This window comes from Bombus flavifrons, chromosome 10, assembly GCF_040668555.2.
Source record: "Bombus flavifrons isolate JBK064 chromosome 10, iyBomFlav1_principal, whole genome shotgun sequence".
Classification (NCBI taxonomy): domain Eukaryota; kingdom Metazoa; phylum Arthropoda; class Insecta; order Hymenoptera; family Apidae; genus Bombus; species Bombus flavifrons.
Window position 1 is genome coordinate 14,682,492 of NC_138451.1, and position 24,998 is coordinate 14,707,489.

The following is a 24,998-nucleotide window of genomic DNA, read 5'->3' on the forward strand; positions in this document are numbered from 1 at the left end:
ACGATCGGAGCTGTGCCTTTCTCCAAGTTCAATTTGTACCTGCATCGCCATCGCGCACCAACGTTCATGGACTTTTTCGCCATAGCTTCGTTTGGTTCTTCCTTTTACACGAAATTCCTAGGAAATCTCCATTTTCATTTTTCGCGATTACGTTCGCCAACTATCCCTTTACAAGAGTTGCGAATCGTTGGAGCCTGCCTTCTTTTCCATTACAATCCCAACGAACTCTCACCAAAAGAATTACATAATCATCGACATCGCGTTACACAGCCACATCCCGATGGCGAAATACTATTTCCAATCCGAGTGGAGACTCCCCGATACTTTGCAGTTTAAAAGTACGTTAATCGCGATATTAAAATAAGAGATAAGAAACGAAGACGATGAAAATTAACGAATATACTTGTTTCTACTTGCGGCGTACAATCTGCATTTTTATACACGAGAATCTCTTTTCCGAAACTATTATATATTCCATCTATTATATTTCTAGCAGCTTTCGAGTTTCGACCACGAGATTCCAGATAAATATTCGTATATACCAATGAAGCTAACGTCCGCCAATAGGAGAGAAGAGTCTATTCTAACCTGCTTATTGTCCCCCGCGCATAAACAACGGTATCATCGGACAACCTCGTGCGTCTATCGTACAATCTCGCTACCATTCATCCCGCGTTTGCTCCATGGTTACAATGGTACATATTCGCGTGGCTCTCGAACGTAGAAATAATGGAATGGCATTGTCCGTGCGCGACAACTGCAATAGGCGTCCTTCTTGCGGCACGTGAACGAGTCCACATGCAAATGGCTATTTCGTATAATCGGTGCGCGACACCCTTCGAGAATGAACCGAGTCAAAGAATCGAAAGACAGCCACAACTGATGTTCCTTCCTCTGCTAAAACGAACGCGGTCGAAACAGATCACTGTCACGAAAATATGTCGCCCTCGTAAAACAGTCTCTCGGTTCTCGCAGTTACTTCGCATTGTCCTCGTTGTCTCGCATCATCGTTCCCATCCAATGACGCAACGCGTCCAAGGCGTATCCGTGTGAACGTCGAAATATTCTCATAACCGAATGCAATTGCCGAAAGGAGTCGCAATTAACTCGTAACGCCCGAGTTTTTACACCGAGACGAGTTTTCGAGGAGAGCATGCGTTATATAAGTCACGTGGATGAGATGCTCTCTCTCTCTCTCTCCCCATCTATATGTACATATATTTATCTGTCTTACCCTTTATACACATCGCGTTCTAGTTCCCCGCCAATTCGATGTTACTTCTAATTAACGCAACCTAGCTTTAATAACATCCTGAGCTGCTCCTCCTTCAACACGATGCATCGCACAGATTAATTCAACAGATTAATCGTCGTATATTAATGACGAACACGCGAAGCGCTAGTACCAAAAGCGTACAATTAAACTCAACGCGGCTGTATTCTATCCGGTTCGCTTAAATTCCGACGCAGGACGCAGTTTCGATTCCGCAGCACATTATCATACACGCGTTATCGATCGAGATACGATGCTTGGTGTACATAGTTTCGCGAATACGATCGATCTTTGACACGACGTAACGTTTTTAACGTACCTTATAGTTCCTGTAACTTTGGATATCGGATGGATTTACACGGAACTCTTGGAAATTAGGTATGAGACAACGATCGTCTCATAATATTTTAATTCGAAATTCCTACATCGATATCCTAAATTATTCGCTTAAAATAAAATGAAATAAAAGATCAAATAACAAATACGTAACATCAATAGTAATCGTTATTTATCATCTACTTTGAACGCCAAATTTTCTGAAACTTTGCTACAGCTAATCATAACATACTACCATGTCCCAGCGTAAAAGTAAATCGTAAAATCCAAACGTGTCGAGCGTTTTATCCGATCGTCGTAATTAACAAATTGCCAACTCGTTAGCAGACTTATAATTTTCATTCGTGCGAATATTTCCTCCCATTAACGAGCACTACCTTCCTTGGAAATTGTCGTTAGTACACCGTTTTTACTAGCTCGTCTAATCATTTCGCCATCAATCTTCAAGTTTTATCAAATCGCATAAATGCGTAGCACGACACAATGAACAGCACGACATTCGCATCACGATTCATTCGCATTTGCGTTCTAACAATGTATCGTAACGACAACAGCTTAATTACCTTAACGGGGATGTAACACTATGATAATAAGACCTATAAGATCAACATGCACGTTCTATCGGAAACAATGACTTGGTACTTGGTTCGGATCGGTATGTCGTTGATAGCACGGATAAGATTTAATTTTACATCGGAAAGAGCAGAGGAGAGTCGCTCCACCAACGAGTTTCCGATACAATTAAAGGAAAGAACCGTGGGACGAAAGGAAAGAGTCTAGTGGAGAAATCACGTACTCCATTATTACGCCAGGCCGTCGCAGTTACGCCGATAACTCGAACAGAATCCGAAGGATCTAGATCGAAAATCGCAACAATCACCGTGTCAACATCTAGTGCAAATTGCTCGATTTTGTTAAATGGAACGAGTTAAACGATAATGCAAGCCAATTTCGTATCGATGCGAAACTAATGCGATGATAATAGCGCTGACGTATTGCAAACTGGCAAATCAGCTTAACAAGCGACACTGGACAAACGAAAAAGGAATACGATTCGGAAGAGATTACTTACCTTGAACATTACGTTAATGTCCTGTGAGAATAACGCGATAACCAAAAAAAAAAAAAAAAAAAAAAAAAAAAATGCCTACTACCGTATAATATGCACTCGATATACGAGCTAATAACAATTACTTAGAGAAACCTGTAAAACAGCGGCAGAAACGACGCGGCAGCTCTACTTGACATTTATCACGTGTCGCTGCAAAGGAATTCACATTCACCTCGCGGTATTGACATCGTCGCTACATCGATCCGTACGAACGTATCTATTTACATACAGTGAAAGATGGTTCGGTGGTGCCCGAAAACTAATTGCATTCTCAAGGTAATTCGGTTGATGAATGCATCCATCCACGTAAGAAAGATATTTTCCTCGCTGCTCCCCAGGATATCCGCTCAAGTTCGTTGCCAACAGCCATTGTTAACTACATACCTATATGCTATACATCGACAATTCGTCGTCGATAATGTCACGTAAAGATGAGAGGAAAAGTTTACGACTAGACCGTTACCGAAAGACCGAAGCCTCGATCAAGACCCGGCCCTTCTAGATGTTCGCTCATCTTATGCCTACGTGACGAATTCGTATTCCTTTGTTTTGGCAGTTGGTGTCGTGTGCAAAGCGGTTCAGGTTTGAACAATCGAAAGTTAATTACCAGTAAGCTTCCAGCCATCCAACTGTATCGTATATCGGGAGTTCTCCACGGTTCTAGCCACGTTACGAAAATAGTGACACTCGCTAATTAACTCGTTAATTAAGAAAATGTACAAAAATCGGGCCAAACGAAATCATGGAAACGTTACGTACCGCATATTTCGATCGTCGCCGATCTCGATGCCACGGGGAAACGATCCTTTCGTAGAAAGATCCATTTCATCCGTTGAAAAGATAATGGGGTCAGGCGGTATGCTCGCAAAACGAGTAACGCGTGGATCGAAAGGAAAACGAAATTAACGATGGCTAACTGTCATTTGCACAATCAGGTTTAACGAGAGGTTTTAATTGCTCGGCTCGAGTAAAGAGCAAGCTAGGCTAGTTGCGTCAGTTTTGCGTAAGACGAAATCAATTAGCTATAATGAGAAATCGGTGCATATTCGTTAAAAGTGTAACGACTGATAGTACGGTACTGTGTAATTTAAATTTCAAATTTAACGGATCGTATAACGAACGAGAACTTTTTCTAAGAGAAAAATAAAATGACGCGTAAAATGTGCGTACTATATGTTTATTTCAAATCGCATGGCATAAATATTCTTAGCCCGGGACAAGTGTAGCTATCCTCACGCGCCAATGGAATTGATTCTTAGCGTAATCGATATCATAACAAACCGACGATTATCGATATCTCGTCGTATCACTGTCCATATCGCTATCCATATCGTCATTAGTTTGCGAGATATTCGCAAAAACGGCCATTCCAGATAACCTAATTCTTATCTTTTATACTTTATACTTTATAGACATGTTGTAGGTTTGGCATTTTATCCGGCTAGGCTGAGGAGGCGATCGGCAACCAATAACCACGCATACGAACGCAATCACGGACTCACAATTATAGGCAGAATTCAGTGTGGTGGTACCGACAGGTTTTTCCGAGTATTTTGGATACTGAAGTAGACCGAGCGACGGTTACACGGTTACGCGTACGAGAAAAGATTTTAAAAACAAGGTATTAAAAAAATTGCTTAAGAAGCGTTCGTGGTTGAAACTTCGCGTAGAATCGCCGTAACGACGACGCCGGCTGTACGAACGACGCAGCAGCTACGAGACAGTGCTACTACGGATCATGGATCCGACCTGTATTTTAGGTTTTTAACTACTGAAAATGGAGGTGACAAGAGTCAACTTGGCCCCTTCTTTGAAACTCCATGCGATAATTGTAATTCGATATATCTATGAGACACGCGATACGGGTAAATTTCTTTTCCTGTCCGATGATTAAACATTTAGGTGATCGTGGTTGGAAATATGAGTTGATCGCGCACCGCTCGACACGGAACTGTGAACCTTAGGTAGGAAGCCACAATTCTGTATCTTTCTTACGCGAGACACACTTGGCAGATATTACGAAATTAATCAATGCTTACATAGGTACGAGGTAAGATGTTATAACAAAAGAAGAATAGAAAATTATAACTTTAAGAAATTTAAGAATATATCCAAGAGAATTCTTTACTACGCGTCTATTACATTTATATTTTACACTATCTATCATATACCTATGTGTTTTACGCGTTAATTCTGAGATTATTATTTAGTATAAAATATATTTTCGTTTTTAATGTTAAAAGACTGAATGTATCTTCGATTAGCGAAATACGTTCGATAGACGGTATACAGAATTTTCTTCGCAATTTCCTAACTTTTCTCAGCTATCGGCGATCGATTTTAAAGCGAAAGTCCCATTGAAATTATCCAAACATTTTATACTCGCGTAAAATGTTTTCGCATACGATTGTTATATTATTCCGACGATAATATTCGCCATATAACATTTATATAACAATTTGGGGGATCTGGCCATCTGGCCATAGAGTGGGGAAAGCGGATTGAACGGCACTGTGTCGGCATTGTGTCGTTCCTAACATATAATTAACTTTCAGAAGTAAGAAATTTCAAAGGTTATGATTCGACGATACTCGGCGAATGAATTCTTCTCTATTCCATAATTTATATCGAGGCAAATAACCGCTCGATCTAATTATGTAAAAAATTAATCGAATAGTAGGTATCGCGATACACGTACTCTGTACTTGCATACGGTTAAGTGGAACGTCTGGCGTAAGAGGAGCTGAACGGTAAGTTCGGTAAATCAAACGTCGGACAGGGATTCGTTCTGATTAATTGAGTACAGATAAACGAAATCCCACTGCATATATCATGCTCTGGTGTTTGTTCGTTATTATTACTTGCAAATACTACTCCATACATCATTTTTCGTTTGATCGCGATGAAAAGGAGGAACGAGACCACGGGGAAAAATGAAAATCAGAAACGAACGATCGCATTCCTTCGAAACTACGTAGTAAATGCAATAGAGAAGATCATAGCGAAACAACCGATCGAAAAAGGCTCTCCTGCCGTTTAATTAAGGAACCATCGATCTGTACGAAGTAATTTGCCAGATCGATCGTTTGCGTTTTCGTTCCGTATTCGCTTTCAAATCATCGTTCCTATATAAATAATACGCGACTGCCGTCGCCGTTTGCGACGCGACATTCCTTCCGTAGAGATATTTTAGCCATCGAGAATTTATTACAGCGACCAGTCGGCGTTTTTACTTATTTCGTTGTTCGCCATGATATGACGCGACGCGATACAAGGGGCCACCAATCAGACAAGCTAAAAAAACGATCGAAACACGGTTTGCTTCGCACCTTCGAAGGACGCTTACAGGAGCGAACAAGAACCATGAAAAACACGATAGGCAGGAAGGTTGCCAACTTTTGATCGTTCAATTTTGCAAGACTTTGCATCGAAAGATCGTCTAATCTCAAATTTATCCATGTTCTTATCTATAAAGTTTTCAACATTCTCCAACTGCGCTTAACATTCCATATTTCATGCTGCATTCTCTCGGGCGATCACGCGTTCTTCTTTCACGTAAACGTACTTCGATTCGACGATTTCGCTTATCGAAATAGTTTCTTTCTACGAAAAAGGTGTGTTTTCAACATCACGTTACAGCAATCTTCACGATCTGTCTTCACGATCGGAGTATTAACGCTGCCTTAATTTATTCTCCGCGTGTCCTATTCGGCTAATACCTGTTGCCCGGGGTCTGCTATGTCTATGCACCGCTGTGTTCACTCGGAACAGGTGGATGCAGAGGTCAAACGTAACGTCGAAACTAGTCGTAAATCAAGGTGAACCGAGGTGGTTCGCAGTAGGCGCAGATATAACGGTGACGACGGTCAAGTCACCGCGGTGCCATGGCCTCCTTTCCACGCCGACGTTCGCCCCTCTTCCTCTTCCCCTTTTGCCTCCTTACGGCTCGCGATACCTCTTCTTCGACTTGGCCAATTCGTCTAACTGTACATTGTATATTCGTTCATATAATCCGTTTCTTTGCGTACGTTGAAACGCGTGTACACGATTATATTTGTCTCATAGTCATCAAGGCTCATGGTCGTTCGCATTCCGCCAAAAATTATGCAACTCGTATCTATATCTTCATTCGGAACAGCGATATATAAAAGAATAAAAGAACAGCAGCATGCATTCGTAAGAGAAACGCTTATAGTTCGATCATCGGTCAACTTCGTTCTACGTTCTACGTATATTCACGTCGTCTTTCATAAGCTAATAATACAACATTTATACACGCGTATTACAGTAATGTACCTAAAAAAAAAGAAACAAGAAAAAAAAACAGTATTAGTTTAAAGAAGAAAGACACGCTTACGTAATTATATACCGATATTCGGTTCTGCTAAATTAGAACAAGAGACGGCAATTAACTTGAAACGATGGATACACGTAGACTAGCTAAATGTTGTATCTGTGGGTGTGCAAACACGCATTCCAACAATATCCAACTTTTATGTTAGAATATCTCATGCGAGAGGATATTGCGGTACATTGTCTTTGCACCGCTAATTAACGTTGATGAGAAGAAGGTGATGCACGATCTAAAATCTAAACAGAGTAAAATCTCGTGCTAAGTCGCGTCGAGTGAAACGACTCCCGAAGCTAAGCGTAAAACGTTGCGTTCGTTGCGACAGTAGATCATTCGTCGTCATTTACCACTTCGCACGATGATCCAAAGATCCAAGAGAAATTGCAAGTGATCCATGAAATTTTCTTGGTAACGCTGGTGTAGTAGCGATACGCTCGTTATAGAATTTTCTTATTGGAATAAAAAAAAATAGAAGACACACGATCAAGTCGAAACTGGATTTCCATGGCACGAAATTGTACCGTGAAACGATACACAACGATGACTCACGAAGCTATCGAATCTACTACTGTATCGACCGTCGTTCAACGTCCAAGTAATCGAATATGCAGAAGACACAATCGTTTCAGGAATACACGGACGATTTAGTCGATTAAGTAATAACAGCGATACGTTCGAACGTTTCGAAAAAAGCAGAATATCGGCGAAAGGCTGCGATAAGCAACGTATAACGTGACGATAATTTCGCCAAAGTTATATCGTGTCGCGTAATCGTGTCAATATTACAAAGAATAACACGTTTAATAATGACAATTTACATAAGTAGCGTTTATATCTGCATTTACGTCCTGATTCCAGACAGCTGTTAACGCCGAGTTTGTTAAGAAGCAGGAAGACCACGTTTATCTCGGTGGTGCATCTAAGATTTAGCGATCGCTGTCACACGTTTTCCAACACGCGAAAACAGTATGTCTGAGACGTGGGAAAAAGCCATGTACCTACCAAGTTAATTCAATCTCTATGAGAATTCGCTCTTTTGTTACAGCTACGTGCGTATTCTACTCGTCTCTTTATCTATCCTATGCATCGAAGTCGTACGTATACTCACCTGCAACACATTCGTCGTTCGGCGTCTCTGTAATTCTTTATTTAGTTCCACTTTAACGGCCGTTATATGTCATCGATCGCGGCATCTTAAGTATAAGCGAACGATTCAAATTTCATCGAGACGCGTAAGACCAATGTCGGTTTAAAAAAAAAAAAAAAAAAAAAAAGGAAAAGAAAGCTCGATTTATCATCGCCTCTATTGTCGTTATTTACAGAGAAATTATTTTCTACGATAGATATTCGAAACATTCGAACTCTCGCGCAACTTCATTTCGATTGATTTTCCTTGAAATCTCGAATGTAATCCAAGTTTTTTTTATACGGCAACGATCTTAAAGTCGATTTGTGTTGTACAAGTGGGCGTATTCAATTTTCTAATAACAGCTTTCCCAGTGAAACGAACGTTCCGTCGAAACACAGGTACAACTTACGACCGAATATCTACGACTTTCGCGTTATCCAATTATGGGATAGGCGTATGCGACTCCTGACATTTTATAATCATAATAATTCAATCGACTCGTTTTGGTGATCCGACCGAATTTACATTTACCAATCGTACTTACACGCGTCCGTGGTAACGGTCTTACGTAATAATCGAGCAGACAAAATATAAAAACATACCGATAGAACTAGTAGCACGCAGCTTTCGCTTTCTCTGGTTCAACAGACCAGTTTTTCTAACATTTTCTCCGAAATGTTTACATGCAAACTAAATACCTTTTATCAAAAACGTTATAAATTACAAAAAAAAAAAAAAAAAAAAAAATCATCGATACCTAAAGTTTGTATTTTATAAGTACATGTGCACGCTTTACGAAAAGTTGAACACTTTGGTCTGCCATCTTGCTTTTAATTACGATTCCAATCAAAAACTCTAAGATTCTTGATAGATGCTAATAGATCCTTGGTATGTTACCAACGAAACGATACATCGCAATCTTAAGATACCCACAGTTAAAGAAGAAATATCCAAGTTCAGAAACAGATATAATATAAGAGTTAACAACCGCCAAAACCCATTAGTTATCCAATTGCTTGACACGACGGACCAGATCCGCGGATTAAAAAGACAATACCCTTTAGATCGAAGCGTTAGATTCAACTAGAATCAAACATACTATAAACTCTTATAATCCAAGTTACAGTACCACGTCAAAAGTATTTACTTATAATTCTCAATGAGAATTGATTGTAAATGGTCTACCAAATGAAAAAAAAAAAAATCTTGCTTTTAAAAGGATTCGGATAACAAATTGGGAGTGCCACTCGTCGTCGAATCGGAGGAAACGGTGTATGTCGCACGAAGGAAGTCAGCAACAAGAAAAACCGGTCGACTCTAATACAATAACCATTTCGTGTCTGTCATTTTTCCAAGGCCGATACCTGTCGATCCCTTTTATGCGTTCCTTTTCCATCTACTACATTTTATCAATTTCCACAACAATCGAGCAAAGTTCTTTCTTAAGAAACAACGATAAAACACTGCCATGCCCGATGATTTCGAGATTGTGCGTGCCACATGATTTAACCGAAAGAATCACAAGTACACGCGAATCCACTTAGAAGTTGACCACAGGAGACGTCTGAAACCAATGGCAAAGTGGATAGGCAGGTTTTCTATCAGAGACCGTCGATCGGAGAAAAAGTTGTCGCGATCGACGTTAACCCCTTGCACTTTTGTCCCTCTTTTCGTTTAACATGTTATATCTTAACGCGAATTATACGCATATCGTCCAGCTTTTCTTCTCCTTTTCCCCCTTTGTCCGATCGATCCTGGTTATTTTCCAACTTTTGTTTCTATTACTCGTTCAACAAAAAGACCAGATATTTCAACTACTCGGAACGTAATACGTACATCTTAGAAGGTTCGTAACTATGCCAGGTAACGGTAACGAAAGTAAATCACACACACGCGCGCACACACACAGGCACACACATATGCCGCTATCACGATCACGTACGGACATTCTGTTACAGGTTGGCTGTTCGGATGAAGATCACATTGATAGAAAGTTAGATCGGGATTATTATCCTCTCGCTTCTTGTTACTTGCAGCAATGTAAGGAACGACGAATAGATAGAATAGATACAGGTATAGGCGGAAAAGCAGATAACCGCGATGCGGAACAAGGTAAATTACAGAAATATCGATTAAGATACAATCGGATAAAATCACTCGCACAATTCTCGCGCACTTTCTACTTAATTGTACCGCCGAATAGAATGCTTCTATGTAGATCTACGTATGTCTCTAGTCATGTATTTACGGAAAAATAGTAGCCTAAAAATTATAAGCGAATTATCGTTGTACGGATAAAGGAAATGTTATTTAATTGGAGGGTAAGTGCCAGAGTTTCCACTTAAGCGTCTTTCGTTATGTGCACATTGTTCTCAGATTTACAGAGATAAGAGATTTCCGATACGAGGTTTGCCAGTCGCTTTGGGGACTGAATGAGTCTTGGAACTCGAGGGAATTTGCGCTGCCTCCTAACTTTCCCAGAGTGAAAAAAAGAAAAAAAGAAAAAAGAAAAAAAGAAAATCGAGTTCAAAGGTGGATTAAGAAGAAAAAGGATAAGAAACCACCGTCTGCCATTGAACGATCAAACCACGCTGCTGTATCTCGTCTAGATTTTCATGATACACCGACAGCACGATGAAATAATATTTATTATGATTGTCACGACAGGCGGAAGAATAGAGTTTGCGGTTTAGCATAATTGCTCCGTGCGTATCACAATAATATTAATTAGTTACTTTTTATAGGCGTCACGATGCGTGGAATCAAATGTTTACAGGGACCACAGGTCGCACACTACACAGTACAGAGGGAATTCTTTCGCATTGCATAATTACGTTGCAATTAGAGTAGGTACAACCGCGCGTTGGTGGAGACAGGAAAAGGAAACGTCAAACCAAAGATACCTACGTAGCCCTAAAGGTATCATTTGCATTAGCTTGTAAAAGTTTTGCAGCAATCTACACGCATGACCAACCGAACAACTCGTTAGGAATACGCGTATGGAAAAGAATAATTTCATAATATCGGTACAAACTGTCGTTGAATCGTGACAATATCGATGTTGGATACTGTTATGTGAACAAAGTGTTATAATTTAGCCTCGATAAGTGATTAAAGAAAAACTCGAGAGATTATTTAAACGAAGACGATAGATCTTTTTATAGAGTTGCAAAGACTTTGTGTGATCTTAAAAAGTCACTTAATATACTCTAAACGCTCGTCGAGATTATTTTTTTAACTTTAGACTAAAAGTCTAATAAACTTATAAACTTATACCTATACTAATAAACTTAAAAGTCTAAAAGTTGGATCTTGGAAATGATCGACTTCGTACTGATATTTATCCTTTCCGTATTCACGATAAAAGAACAATTTATCGATGATACTGTTTAACCGAACGTCATAATAAAATAAAACGTCGATCAAAGAGTCAACGTGTTCGCAACCCTGTTATTACCAGCAACGTGAATGAACGATTGTTGCTTCTGACTTGTTATCTTTATCCCCATCGAGTAGCACGTGTTGGCATGTACATACGATCATTGTGCATACAAGGATTCGACATACGTGCATTTACTTCTTCGTAATATGCTTCGATTCCACGTAGCAACAAAACGCTTTCACCTGTCGGATTCGATTCAATTTCACAGTTAACGAAATACTTGATTTGTGCCAAACACTTTTATACCTCCTATAATTAAACTTGATGCGTGTTACAAATTTGATTGTAATAATCGCTACTTACATTTCATACAATCGGTTTCATCGAATCTCAAACGATAAGGAATTCGCAACGATTCGAGTCGTAAAATCTACGATAGACGATGAATATATATCGCAACAAAAATATCTAATTACCTTCTTCTTCTTTTCTTTAGACTTTATTTCGAATGCGATCAAACGTTTGGTACACAGCGCCAACTATTCACGATAGGACAACGTAAGTACGATTCAATGAATCTATTGGATTTATCACGATTTAACTATCTCAATTCAAATATTCCATTACACTAGCTTCAATATTCCAACTCACTCGCAACTTCTTTTTATTCTTTGTGTCAATTTTAACACGTTACCTATGATAAGTGAAAAAAGAGTATGCGAATGATGCGATTTTATACCTGAATATACACGAGTTCCCTTTTTTTATTTTCGATACAACAACTATTTTTCGATACATATATAATATAATATAACATATATAATACAATTTCTGTTTAGAATGATATATTTTATAGAAAAATATCAATTTCTTTGTATCTCACTCTATTTAATGTTCTCCCTCCCTCTTCTTTCCTATCGTAAAACTAAACAAAAAACGCATTTCAAATGCACGCTACTACCATCTGCTATCTATAGAATAAAGCATTTTTCTCTTTTCAGGCGTAATATACGTAAAATGAATAAAATATATAGTTTTGAAAATAAATTATATATAATATATGCATGATTCTTACAATCGGTTAAATGCGTTATTAAACATAAATAATAAAATTTATTAAATTAGATATTTCAATGAAACAATGCTTTTATCCTACAACGTCTATCACGTCGAACAGAGTTTAAGTACTTGGACAATTGGACACATTCTCATAAGTAGTATATATATATGTACTTACCATAACTGTGTGTGCTAGTGTATGCTCATACGTGTGTTATATACGCCGGTGTGTCACCTAGTGTTACTGTCTGCTGTCGAACCCAAGCATGTCTATAAAATAGCCGGTAACACTAATCGGTCGTCGACGAATTTGCTGCAATCCAAAATCACGATTCTTGCTTGTTGGTTGTTACACAGTCGACACAGATCACCATATGTAAACACACACACACACGTTGTCTGCGACACGCGTGGGATCGCGCATGTATCGAAGCGCGCACTCACATCCACTGTAATCGAGTTTGCACAGAAAAAGCCTTGTCTAACGTCTTCCTGACTTTCTGCTAATTTAAGAAAATCTGATGTTCATCGCCAATTTCATCAACGGGTACGTTTTAACCAGCATTGAATAAAGAGTAGTTGTCAGCTCTATGTGTTTCGCTGTATTTCATATCTTTTTTCTCGACTTTTCTCGCGCCGTTTTAATAAAAATGGGAAAAGTCACGTACGAAACGAGGAGAAGTCACGGATTTTCAACCTGGCGGACACCGACTGAGCTCTCAACCGGGCAGGTAGGTAAGCCGTTGCCCCTCCACTCTATTCACCACCACGATCGCTCACCATTCTCCATTCTCTTTACCTTTGCTTCACTTCGCTTCGTCTTATTCTTTCATATTCGTGCTCTCTACTTGCATACATCAATATACTTATATACGAATATTTATATATAAATAGAGTCTATTATCATATTATATCCCCGAAATATTTAAACCTCAAATCTTAATATGTTGTATTCGATATATTCGTGTTAATTAAGACTTAATATACTCTTAAATACATGTATGTATAATGTTCTGAACAAATCTTTTTATTTTAACACGATAAAGTAAGATAATGTGGGACATGTACATATACCTACATACGTACACTATGTATGGAAAATTTTATCATATCACATTTCGTAGAAAATAATTGTACCAACCAATTAGTGGCATATATACACACACACACACACACACACGTATGTATATATGTATGTATGCATGTATGTATGTATGTACACACACGCAAAAACGCACACGCACACACAAATAATATATTTGTGGAATAGGTAAACAACAATAATATAACGCTTAATTTATAGTTAGGAATAATTTTATTTGCGATACATCAAACAATTAATTCGCAGTAATAATTGCTGTTTCATCTTGTTCTTGCTCTTTTCTTTCCTCTTTATTACTTGTTGCAAGGTAATCTTGATAGTTAATTTTAAAAATTTCTTTAGACAATTCACTACTAATTTGAACTCTGCAACGTTTTTAAATGTTTGCATTATTCTGGTACTTTACTATCTCATGAAAGTTTCGTGTATTATTTACCAATTTAAATACATATATATACCTCTCGATAAATAATCCATCGCGTTTTGGTCTCATCGACTCAACGTCATTAATTAGCGAGGAAAAGTTTTCTTCCAATTCCTGCGTGTTCATGTTAAGCTAATAATTAAACAAACAGCTTAAAGACATATTCTTTATCAAGTTTTTTTGTACAATGTTATACGTTAAGAATTTACCAAACCAAAAGACACGTTAATTTGACCATATTCTTTGAAAGATTTATGAGGCTCTGCAGTATATGAGATTCCATCTTTGAACTTTCTAACTAATTGGCTCGTATTATTACCCAAAGTACCTGAAATATTTAAGTTATCGATATTTAAAAATTTAATAATTGTAAACAACCCCTTATGTTTAACGACTATGTTTATTTACCTGTTCTCAAATTTGGAAATCTCCTTTTTAGCAAGCCCCTAATTAATAACAAGTCGGCTAAAATATCAGCATGAGCTACGATACAATCATATTCTTTGAAAGCAAATGACCCATTCTGTAATCGTTACATTCATATTTATACATATTTTATAATGTTATATACCATTACTGTGTAATGGTTTAACTTACTTGAATCCTTTTTATCAGTTCAACACCACCGACTATGTCAGCTCCAGCATTTCTAGCATCCTCCTGTTCCTGGAGATTCTTGGAAAAGGCTAACACCGTTCTCTTATTTTCCCCATAAGCAAATATATGTGGTGTATCAATGATTCTCGTAAATCTATCAAGAAACCTATTCTTCTTCTCACGCTAGTATATTTTATAAAACACTTCTATTAGACAAGTATTCTTCGTCTACTATAACATATGATAAAAACTGCATAAAAATATTAATCATCATTTTTTACCCTCATATTTAATTCTATAAATGCATTAACAACTGCATTAGGCTTATTAAGCACAGTTGGATGATGTGTTTCACGGTGATTTTCTATAGCTTCTTTTAACGAATACACCGGCTGCTGATGACATTTTACTATGTACACATCGTCGACTGCTTTCCATTTCCAACTTTCATCGATGGTAGTAAGTGGACAAACTTCCACCTTCGTACTGTTATTAAATTATCAAGGTACTCTATACATTGTAACGATATATACTATGACAATAAACTCAAAACTACAAATTACTCACTCCTTCTTACGCAGTTTATGTGGGATAAATCCCACTTGTTCAACTACTGCCTTAACTTTCTTCTTTCTAAGCTTTAACCTCCTCTTTTCTCTTGTTCCTTTCCTAGCTGCATAATCGCGACTTTGCATAAACATGTATGAACCTATATTGTATCCAGCATTATGGTTATATGCACTACGGAAACTGTTAATCAACCAACCTGCAGATATCAGTTAAATTTATTCAAAAATAAAACCAATAACTATATATCCGTATCCGAAAAGTACATTCCAGGTTATAGACAAAATTCTATGTATCATATATAATTTTCTGATACGCTTCGTGAAATGTATTATATAGGTTTATTAAGACAACCATATTTTGAAAATATATACAAATTAAAAATAACTTACTTGCTAACATTGTCGTGATTGTACATAAAACAAGCTTAAATAGGTTAAGACAATTACCAAATAAAACACATGCTAGGGATATTATATTTCTAAATACCCGATATAAATAAAATCTTAATAAAATAATAAAAACTAAATGATATTGTTGATAACTTGTTTAAGTTATACTATATACATTGTATATCTTTTATAACTATAATGTGAATACTCGTTGTACATAAAAATTCTATTTCTTTCTTTCTGTAACGTCAAAATGTTTTTATAATCCTTCGTTGCAATCACAGAATAAAGTAAATTGGTTTAAAAAAAAAACTAAACAGATATAACTTTTGTCATCATACATATGCAAAATGATAACTTGAAAAATGGAATAAAATTCGAAGTAATTAATCTAGTGCATTTATGAAACAGCACTATTTTGACAATATGGCAGACGGAAGTAGACGTCATCAGTGCCAACTGCCAGCCAACTAGGCTCGTTAAAGTTGTGCTTTGTATAGCGAGAAAAACACTTTTTCTCCGTCTTTTGCAGCTTCATATATTTCATATAGGGTACGTTAGTCCAGTGACGAAGAAACGAGTTTTACATAATTATACCATGCGAACGCTTTTCTGACCCGTTTGCGATTTTGCGATTTGGTGGTGGTGAACTAAACATTATAAAACTGTTATTCGTAGGCGAGATCTGGTAAGTCTATCGCATTTCAACTATAATCGTTCACCGATTATATTCCAAATACCATTCTTCATTTCGATGTAATAAACGGTAATGATTTAATGTTTGTTTGACCATAGATAACCAGTTGTAGGTACTATTATTTATACGTATATACTTTAGTAGAGCTTTTCTTATAATTTAGATATATCTTGAGTTGTATCAAGGCTGTAATGAATCTAATAGGTGGTTTCTATTATAACCGCAATTACTTACACATGATAATCTTGTCAACTCATCATTGTTGCAGAGTCATTCGATAGTTAGTATATAGTGGAGCTGACATTCATTCATATCTACAAATATGTTCATTTGGGACTGGTTTGCAGGTGTTTTGAATTATCTTGGTGAGTGTAATTTCCATAATTTTGTATATGATTGTATTTTTAATATATATCTTAATCTATGTATATAATACATTTGTATTATATTTATATTTATAAAGTCATGCTAAAGATGCATGTGAATTGACTTTATTATATTCTTCTTTTCCCTAATAAAAAAACATACAAATTTTATCAGATCGTTAAATATCTTTAACATTGATTTCGGTTTGATTTTTGTTTGTGTATTGTGTATAATTTTTGTTTGGAATTTTTAGGTCTTTGGAAGAAGAGTGGTAAACTCTTGTTTCTTGGTTTAGATAATGCAGGCAAAACTACATTACTTCACATGCTAAAAGATGATCGATTAGCTCAACATGTGCCTACATTGCATCCAAGTAATCAATATTCAAGATAATTTATATATGCATGTATATCTAAAAATTTACATACGACACAATTGTTCTTATGTAATTTTACTTAATATACATATCATTTATAGCTTAACATAAAAATTTCTTACAAAAAGTTGATTCCAGATATTTATCTTTAAGTAATTTTGATTTATGCCAATTCAGTCTCAATATTTTTTAATTATACTTTACAATTCAGTACAATTAAATTTATTCGTAGTACATTATATAATGGTATCGCATATGTTTTTATGCTTCAGCATCAGAAGAACTTTCTATTGGAAACATGAGGTTCACAACATTCGATCTTGGAGGACATCCTCAAGGTATAATTAATTGACTTGTTTCACTGCTGGCTATAGTTAAATTGTACAATATTATTTTTGTTAAAATATGATAAAATATTCTTCCTTTATAGCTCGAAGAGTCTGGAAAGACTATTTCCCTGCAGTGGATGCCATAGTGTTCCTTGTTGATGCAAGTGACACATCACGGTTACCAGAATCAAAAGCTGAATTTGATGCACTTTTAACAGATGAACAACTTAGTGCATGTCCAGTTTTAGTGCTAGGTAATAAAATCGATAAACCAGGTGCAGCATCAGAGGATGAACTTAGAAATTACTTCAATTTGTATGGTCAAACAACAGGAAAGGTAGATAGTTACAATTTGTTTGACATGTATTATAATCATATAATAATCATATAATAATATAATATAATAATGTACATATAAATTCTAGGGAAAAATTTCTCGCAGTGAAATATCTGGTCGTCCACTGGAATTATTTATGTGTTCAGTACTGAAAAGACAAGGGTATGGCGAAGGCTTTCGCTGGCTTGCTCAGTACATTGACTGAATGCATAAAATGATTTAAATACTCAGATTTGTGGCAGTTTATTACATTTCCCTTTCCTCTGATTCATATTGGATGTTATTACAGAAGTGTATTATCCTTTATGTGAATTGTGCAGTAGGAAAGGAATATCAATATATAAACTGCAATAAAACAGATTCAGAACAGTGCAAATAAGTTTAAAAAAAAAAAAACATCCAAAAAATACAATATGACAAACGTGATAGAACTAATTTCTTTTATTTTAATACATGGAGCCTACAATCTATATAAATTTTTTTAATTCCATACAAATTCTGTGAATTTTTGTCATTTTGCAAATTATATTATGGAAGTACTTGACATAATAAAAATGATATAAACATTTTGATAAATAAAGTAATAAACTATTTAAGAATTTTAAGTGTTTCTTAAAATTATTTTTTATAACGTAAATGTTTTAATTACATTGAAAATATCTGAAGCAAATTTCTCAAAATTAAAAATTATGATGTTATAAATGTATTTGGTTTGGCTTTTCTTTTTTTACTTCAAAAGTAAAGATATGAATAAAGCAGGAAGTGATACATTTTGCTTGCTTAATACACTGTCATTTCCCCTTTTTGAAAATCACTTTCTTCTTTTCTTTTTTAAATAAAATACAAGTACGAATTATAAAAAGGGTGGAAGCACATACGTTTCATTACAGAACTATCAATATTGTAGTAGTTACATTTTGGTAGCAATTTTTTGAGATATTAATAAAATCTTGTAAAAAAAATTACAAATTGTCCTTAATTATATAAATGTTTGTGCAAACTTGATTAACAAAAAATTAGAAAAGGATTTGGAAATAAAATTTGTATGTATTAACATAATAATTATAAGCACTTATATATTTTGTTCATTATTTTTCATACATAATGTATACTTTGTGTGTGTGTGTGCGTGCGTGCGTGCGTGCGTGCGCGCGCGCGCGCGCGTGCGTTATATTTTATATAATATTCATTTATTGTGCCATTTCCTTAATATTCTGATCAGTTTCAAAGCTGCAATTCTTTTTCTTCTAAAAGTTTTGTAAATTGTTGATTTACATAAGCATCTGTTACTTCTCTTAAACTGTTAGGATTCCACATTGGTTTCTGATCTTTATCGATTAAAAGAGCTCTTACACCTGTAGTAACAGTGAGAATGATAATGATGATGATGACGATGACGATGACGATGATAATAATAATAATATTAATAATAATAATATAAATAGGCTTTATATATTTGCATGAAGTACAATTGTTTTGAAGGAAAGAGTATACACTTATAAATAAACATGCACTTATACGCACCTTCACAAAAATCGCTTGTTCTGCTCAATGCAGTACACGCTAATCTATATTCCATTTTTAAACAGTCTGACAGATTTAATGTGCTCCCTTTTTGAATAGCACGCATAGTGACTTTTAGAGAAGTAGGAGATGCTTTTAATAACATCTGCAATGTATTTTTGGCCCATTCTGAATTATCCTCTTTTAATCTTCATTAAAATAAAATAAGCATTAAGTAAATATTAAAGTAATAAATTATAATCCTACATAGCTTAATCATTGTTAGAATCATTTTACCTTTGTATTATTTCTTCTACAGATGATGCAGAAAAATATGTATCAATTTTATTCATATATGGTGCTAAACTGAATTCTTGATTGAATTTTATACATTGATACTTGTTTAAGACTTCTTTAACATCAGATTGTTCAGTTGTTAATAGATCTTGTTTTAAATATGGCAACTTTTCGGAAGGAATGAAATGCGTTGCAATGCCAGCAAGTACTACATCAATGCCTTTCAACATGATACATAGCTATGAGAAAGCTCTTAATACGCCAATTACTAGATTTAATAATTTCTCATACCTTTTAATCGATCTCCAGTTAATCCAAGATAAAGACCCAATTTACCTTTCAACCTAGGTAAAAAAAAAGTCCCACCAACATCAGGAAATAATCCAATTGCTGTTTCTGGCATTGCAAATAATGTCTTCTCTGTTGCGATCCGATATTTACCGTGAACAGATAATCCAACACCACCACCCATAGTTATTCCATCTATTGTAGCCACATACGGTATTTTATATCTACCAATGAGGTAATTCAAACTATATTTAACAAATGAAAAATTTAATTATTTAAATAATTTTATTAATTTGTAAAGTATATGTGAGAGTGTATTGTTTAAGTTATTTTATAACATACGTATACTCCTTTCTGAAAAATGTTTCACCTAAGATTTTATTCTCAGTTTCTCTTAATGTATTAACGATAGATTTCACATCACCACCTGCACAAAATGCTTTCTCTCCCGCACCTTCTATTATTACTAATCTTTTAGATGATTCCCATTTTTTAAGTACTGGGTATATTTTTTCAACCATTGACAAATTTAAGGCATTCAGTGCTTTTGGACGATTTAATATAATAACACCTTTGTTTCCCACCTTATTTCAATGTGAAAGATATTTATAATAAATATTTAATTTTTACACTTGCTTGGTTTATTTTATAATTATAAATATACATACATCCTCAAACAAGACATCATCTTCTATGTTTTGTTGTACTTCCTTGGCTGCAATTGTAGTTTTATTAGGCATTGGAATTTCAGTAGGTGGTTTAGAATCTGGTTGAGGTTGAGGTTGAGGTATCGACTGAGGAAGTGTAGGTTCAACTATAGGGCCTAAGTTGTAATAATATATATAATTCATAAATTAATCTATTATCAATATTTAATTCATACGTCTATTCTATTTTCAAGCATAGAATTATTGTCAACTAAATAAACTTTTATTATGTAGAATTTAATAACGACTTGATCTTTCATTATAATTATACTTAAAATAGATTTCTTTTTAAAAAAAACCTGGTATTTCTACCACAGGAGTTGGATATGGTGTCGATGGCATTGTTTCAGGTGGTAATATAATAGGCTTTGGATTGTGATTGTCAAATTTTAAACCCATGTCCTTACCTGTACCAGAACCTTGTGCTGATAAATACCTAAGTTTATTAATTGAATTACCAGCTACGCAATTTAGTTTTAATGTACCACTTTTTATCTAACAAAAAAAAGGTATATATATGTTAGTTGTAGTTTTACTGTAAAATTATATATAAATAATGATTACCATTTTGGCTGTTTATTATCTATTTTGTACAAATTAATAATAAAATACAAAATATTAGTACAAATAATGTAAAATATTACAGCACAAACGTATCCAGTAAGTACATTAAGAAATGTTTAATCACACAGGTTATGGAATATCTTTAAATTAGTATGTTGATATTCTTGTTTTTTTTACGCATACGCGTAACATAATGATAGTTGTCATTTTGAAATCACTCGAGATATTATGTAATAAGTGTAAAATATGTTGACAGTATATAAAACACAATTTATACATTGTAGTTAAATTGAAAGTTATATTACGTTAAAAATACATCATATCGTTACATTGTAATAATAAAATACATATACATATATCATTTATACTAATTAAATATCATTATATATACATAAAGCAATTATTAGCAGATATCATATATTATGCGAAAGAATAATATCTTTTAAGATTTATAAAAAATACTTTTTTTTAAATATTCTGTAACATTAAATAGAATAAAGAATCGACCACTATAATCATACGCAAATAATATTGTGCAATAGGTGGTCATATTAAATAGTTTATTAAATTCTCTATTATATCAATTTTGTAACTATATTATGATTATTTTTGTAATTCTTAAAAATATTTACAATATTTGTGTCTAACTAAGGCGAATTGGTATCATATTTTCGCGCCGAGACAGAATAGATACGATATATATATATATGCGATTTTGGCTAAAGCAGTACCAACATATCTATAGCCTTTGTGGACGCATAACCTACTGACTGTCCTAAACGATCTTAAAGATACTGTAAAACAGTAATCATTACAATGTTCAAATATTCCACTTTGATCAGTAAATGTGTGAAGAATGTGCAGAAGTGTAATTCACGTTCTCTTAGTTTTCGAAGCATTAAACAACTTCTTTCGATATATTTTCGAGAAACAGTCGAAACTGCAAAACCTCCTTATGATCACATTTGTCAAGTTGGTAATCCTATTTTGCGACAGAAAGCGTCACCTGTCGACACAAAAGAGATACATACGGTAGAATTTCAAAAGGTATGTTTTGTTTCTTATATCTTTAAATAATTGTTATAGCTATTCTAATAATAATACAATAATCTAATTTCTTCCTGTTACAAATCAATAAAATATTTCAAATTAATTTTAACTTGTTTATTTATGTTTTTTAATAAAAGAAAAATATCAGAAAAATATATAGCTAAACTTATTAGTATACTAAAGTGATATCAAAGAGGAAATTATCTCTCTCTAATATGTACCTCTGTGTACTCTGTAAGATACTTTTTCTTGTGAAAATATATCTACATGCAGAGAAGTTATCCAAAAAATATTATAATAATATAACAAAGTCGTTCTTTCTATGTTGCAATCCATTTTACGATGATGACGTATGTTTATTTATTTACTATAGGTACTCGATCATTTATATAAAATATTGAAAAAATCTGACACAGTAGGATTAGCGGCCCCACAAATCGGTTTATCCTGGCAAATATTTGCTATCGAAGTAACGGAGGACTATGTGAATGATATTCATCCAACCATACGATCACATTGTCAAATTGATCCTTTTCCGTTGACATATTTCATTAATCCAGAAATGCAGATAATAAATCCCGAAGAACTGATATTTGATGAAACATGCGGAAGCCTCGAGCATTTTCATGCAGAAGTACCAAGGCCGAAAGGAATTCAGATCAAAGCACTTGATCGATTTGGAAAACCATTTTGTTGGGAAGCAAATGGTTGGTTAGCTAGGATCGCTCACCACGAAATGGATCATTTAAAAGTAAGTTACCACTTTTTTCGTCAGTTTGCTTTCTGTCACTTATTATTTCGATTGTTATCTATAGTTTCCGAAGAAAACGCGTTTTAGAATTTGTACATTTTCTCAAGTTATCTTTTTCTGTAAAGATCTATCCAAAAAATAAATATTCTTTTCTATAATATATAACTTCTCACTTCTAATATTTAATTTAATTGTGAAGTGGTAAAACTACGAAGAAATAATTTTTGTTAAATTACTTAAACATCCGCATTAAGTTTTTAAATAATTTTTCCTATTCATTATAGTTTTTATTTATATATATATCGTATATTTTTTCAACCATCTTACAATAAATATGTTAGCTTTAATAGCTTTTCTTATTAATGATGTAAGATACGTATAATGGTCTTTAGTTATATAATTATAGAACTGTTTCATTCTGGATAACTTAATTACTAGTACTTTCTGATCTAATATGATTTATATTAATAGTTTTCGACATGATCTTTATCATTCATCACACAACAATATTTTCTCTTTATTTTTTATTTTTTACTTTTTATTGTTCAAAATAGGATATTTGTTTTGCTGTTCGCCTGTAGTGTAATGTATTGAAAAATGTAGATATACTTAAGGATATATAGATATACTTAATGTTAAGAACAATCGCTAAATTTATTATGTATTTTATTTATTAGAACATGGAAAATTATAAATGGCCTCTTTTTTTCTTTTTGCAAAATCATTTTAAAGAGCAGTGTTTTATATATGAACAGCATGAGAATTCTTGTTTTGTCTATGTTGATGTTCTCATGGTTGTAAATAAATTTGGGATAACCGTTTGAGATCCCGGGGTTTCTGAAAAAACAGGGTCGAAAAAGCGCTATAGCGCTTGTCTTGATCGATTGCGAAGAGAAGCAAGCGGCGAAATAGCGCTCGTCATATTTGTTATTTTATGAAATACATCTATATTACTATATATGCATACTATTAGTTTATAAATATTTCAAGTTTTGTTCAATAAAAATTATTGAGAAGATAACAATGAAATAGAAAATACCGTCAGCCGTCCGTAGCGCTCAAATGTGCTTAGAACTCAAACGGATAAACTAGTAAAAATTGTCGAAATAGATTTATAATAACTAATAAGTCCCTCAAATAAGATCGTACACGATTTTGACTGATAGAACAAAGACAACCATGTGAAGGGGAAAACCAGATGAGGTTAACTCCGTTAGGTATTAATTTAGCAAACTGTGGTCTTACTCGTCCAGCAATAACTCCATCAAGTATAATTTTTTATTACCGAGTTAATGAGATGTAATAATATACTGATTGATAAATGCTTGTGTAGATATCACAAATTGTCATGCAATTATTTGTTTTTTTTTTTCAGGGCTTAATATATACTGATAGAATGTTTCCGCTTACATTCGACTATATAGAATGGGACGAAGAAAATTGCACTAATGTAAAGAAGATACCAAGTTAAGTATTCTGTGGAATAGCTTTTATAATGTGTACACGAATTTATATTATTAGATATAATCTGTTAGCAAGTTAAGTTGATATGTAGTATGATAAACTACTGTATAAAATACTGTGATTTTGAACACTTTTTGAAATTATTTATATCACTTATATTAGTTTGCCTTTATTAAGCGGATATATATCAATAATCGGTGGGAGAACAATTTGTAAGATTTAATCATTTAATCATTTATATCATGAGATATTGCTAAATCAATGCTGTTGTACTATGTAATGTCATTTGTTATTACTTACTTCTTATCTTTTCTTTTCTCTTTATATTTAAGATTTGCTAGGACAGTCGAAAGTCTAGGTTTATGATACATATGGATAGTATTCTCTGTCTTTTAAGAATATCAAAGGGACATTAACCGGTCAATCGGTCGCTAATCAATCACGAATTGCTGTATATTCGGCAATCACGTGCACTTCGAACATTCTAGATGTTTAGAGATGTATCATAAACCGAAGATCGTGTCTAGGACGTCTACAAGACGAACT

General features: G+C 34.4%; 5 protein-coding genes across 9 annotated transcripts in view; 2 read left to right on the forward strand and 3 right to left on the reverse strand.

Moving 5' to 3' along the window:
* Cad99C (cadherin 99C) overlaps positions 1–13,374 on the reverse strand; it is a 75,253-nt gene extending 61,879 nt beyond the window's left edge. The window contains exon 1 of the mRNA XM_069122485.1: positions 12,820–13,374. Within this exon, the coding sequence (XP_068978586.1) occupies positions 12,820–12,822 (3 nt within the window). The 5' untranslated portion in view covers positions 12,823–13,374. The remainder of the gene's footprint in view (positions 1–12,819) is intronic.
* Positions 13,375–13,937: 563 nt separating this feature from the next.
* On the reverse strand, positions 13,938–15,916 carry mRpL1 (mitochondrial ribosomal protein L1). Its single transcript, XM_069122495.1, has 8 exons — positions 15,724–15,916; positions 15,332–15,530; positions 15,046–15,250; positions 14,765–14,947; positions 14,576–14,690; positions 14,377–14,495; positions 14,202–14,299; positions 13,938–14,108 (listed from the first exon to the last, which is right to left on the reverse strand). The coding sequence occupies exons 1-8, from the start codon at positions 15,731–15,733 to the stop codon at positions 13,979–13,981; spliced, it is 1,059 nt and encodes a 352-aa protein (XP_068978596.1). The 5' UTR covers positions 15,734–15,916; the 3' UTR covers positions 13,938–13,978.
* Positions 15,917–16,143: 227 nt separating this feature from the next.
* Sar1 (Secretion-associated Ras-related 1) lies at positions 16,144–18,596 on the forward strand. 3 transcript variants are annotated; one of them, XM_069122500.1, is made up of 6 exons: positions 16,144–16,275; positions 16,689–16,785; positions 17,040–17,159; positions 17,435–17,500; positions 17,593–17,828; positions 17,917–18,596. In XM_069122500.1, exons 2-6 carry the CDS (start codon positions 16,743–16,745, stop codon positions 18,031–18,033), a joined length of 582 nt encoding a protein of 193 aa, XP_068978601.1. In that variant the 5' UTR covers positions 16,144–16,275; positions 16,689–16,742; the 3' UTR covers positions 18,034–18,596. The 3 variants fall into 3 exon arrangements, with proteins under 3 accessions (XP_068978601.1, XP_068978600.1, XP_068978599.1); XM_069122499.1 differs by having other exon boundaries at positions 16,234–16,489; XM_069122498.1 differs by having other exon boundaries at positions 16,236–16,411.
* Positions 18,597–18,876: 280 nt separating this feature from the next.
* Hibch (3-hydroxyisobutyryl-CoA hydrolase) lies at positions 18,877–21,502 on the reverse strand. Of its 3 annotated transcripts, none has more exons than XM_069122490.1 (8): positions 21,188–21,502; positions 20,923–21,118; positions 20,585–20,739; positions 20,259–20,500; positions 19,920–20,161; positions 19,629–19,848; positions 19,353–19,540; positions 18,877–19,183 (listed from the first exon to the last, which is right to left on the reverse strand). In XM_069122490.1, the coding sequence occupies exons 1-8, from the start codon at positions 21,188–21,190 to the stop codon at positions 19,053–19,055; spliced, it is 1,377 nt and encodes a 458-aa protein (XP_068978591.1). In that variant the 5' UTR covers positions 21,191–21,502; the 3' UTR covers positions 18,877–19,052. The 3 variants fall into 3 exon arrangements, with proteins under 3 accessions (XP_068978591.1, XP_068978592.1, XP_068978593.1); XM_069122491.1 differs by having other exon boundaries at positions 21,268–21,501; XM_069122492.1 differs by having other exon boundaries at positions 20,585–20,631; positions 21,031–21,118; positions 21,188–21,492.
* A 425-nt stretch (positions 21,503–21,927) lies between these two features.
* On the forward strand, positions 21,928–24,660 carry LOC138184484 (peptide deformylase, mitochondrial). The gene is made up of 3 exons (XM_069122497.1): positions 21,928–22,234; positions 22,611–22,988; positions 24,364–24,660. The coding sequence occupies exons 1-3, from the start codon at positions 22,004–22,006 to the stop codon at positions 24,457–24,459; spliced, it is 705 nt and encodes a 234-aa protein (XP_068978598.1). The 5' UTR covers positions 21,928–22,003; the 3' UTR covers positions 24,460–24,660.
* Positions 24,661–24,998: the final 338 nt, after the last annotated feature.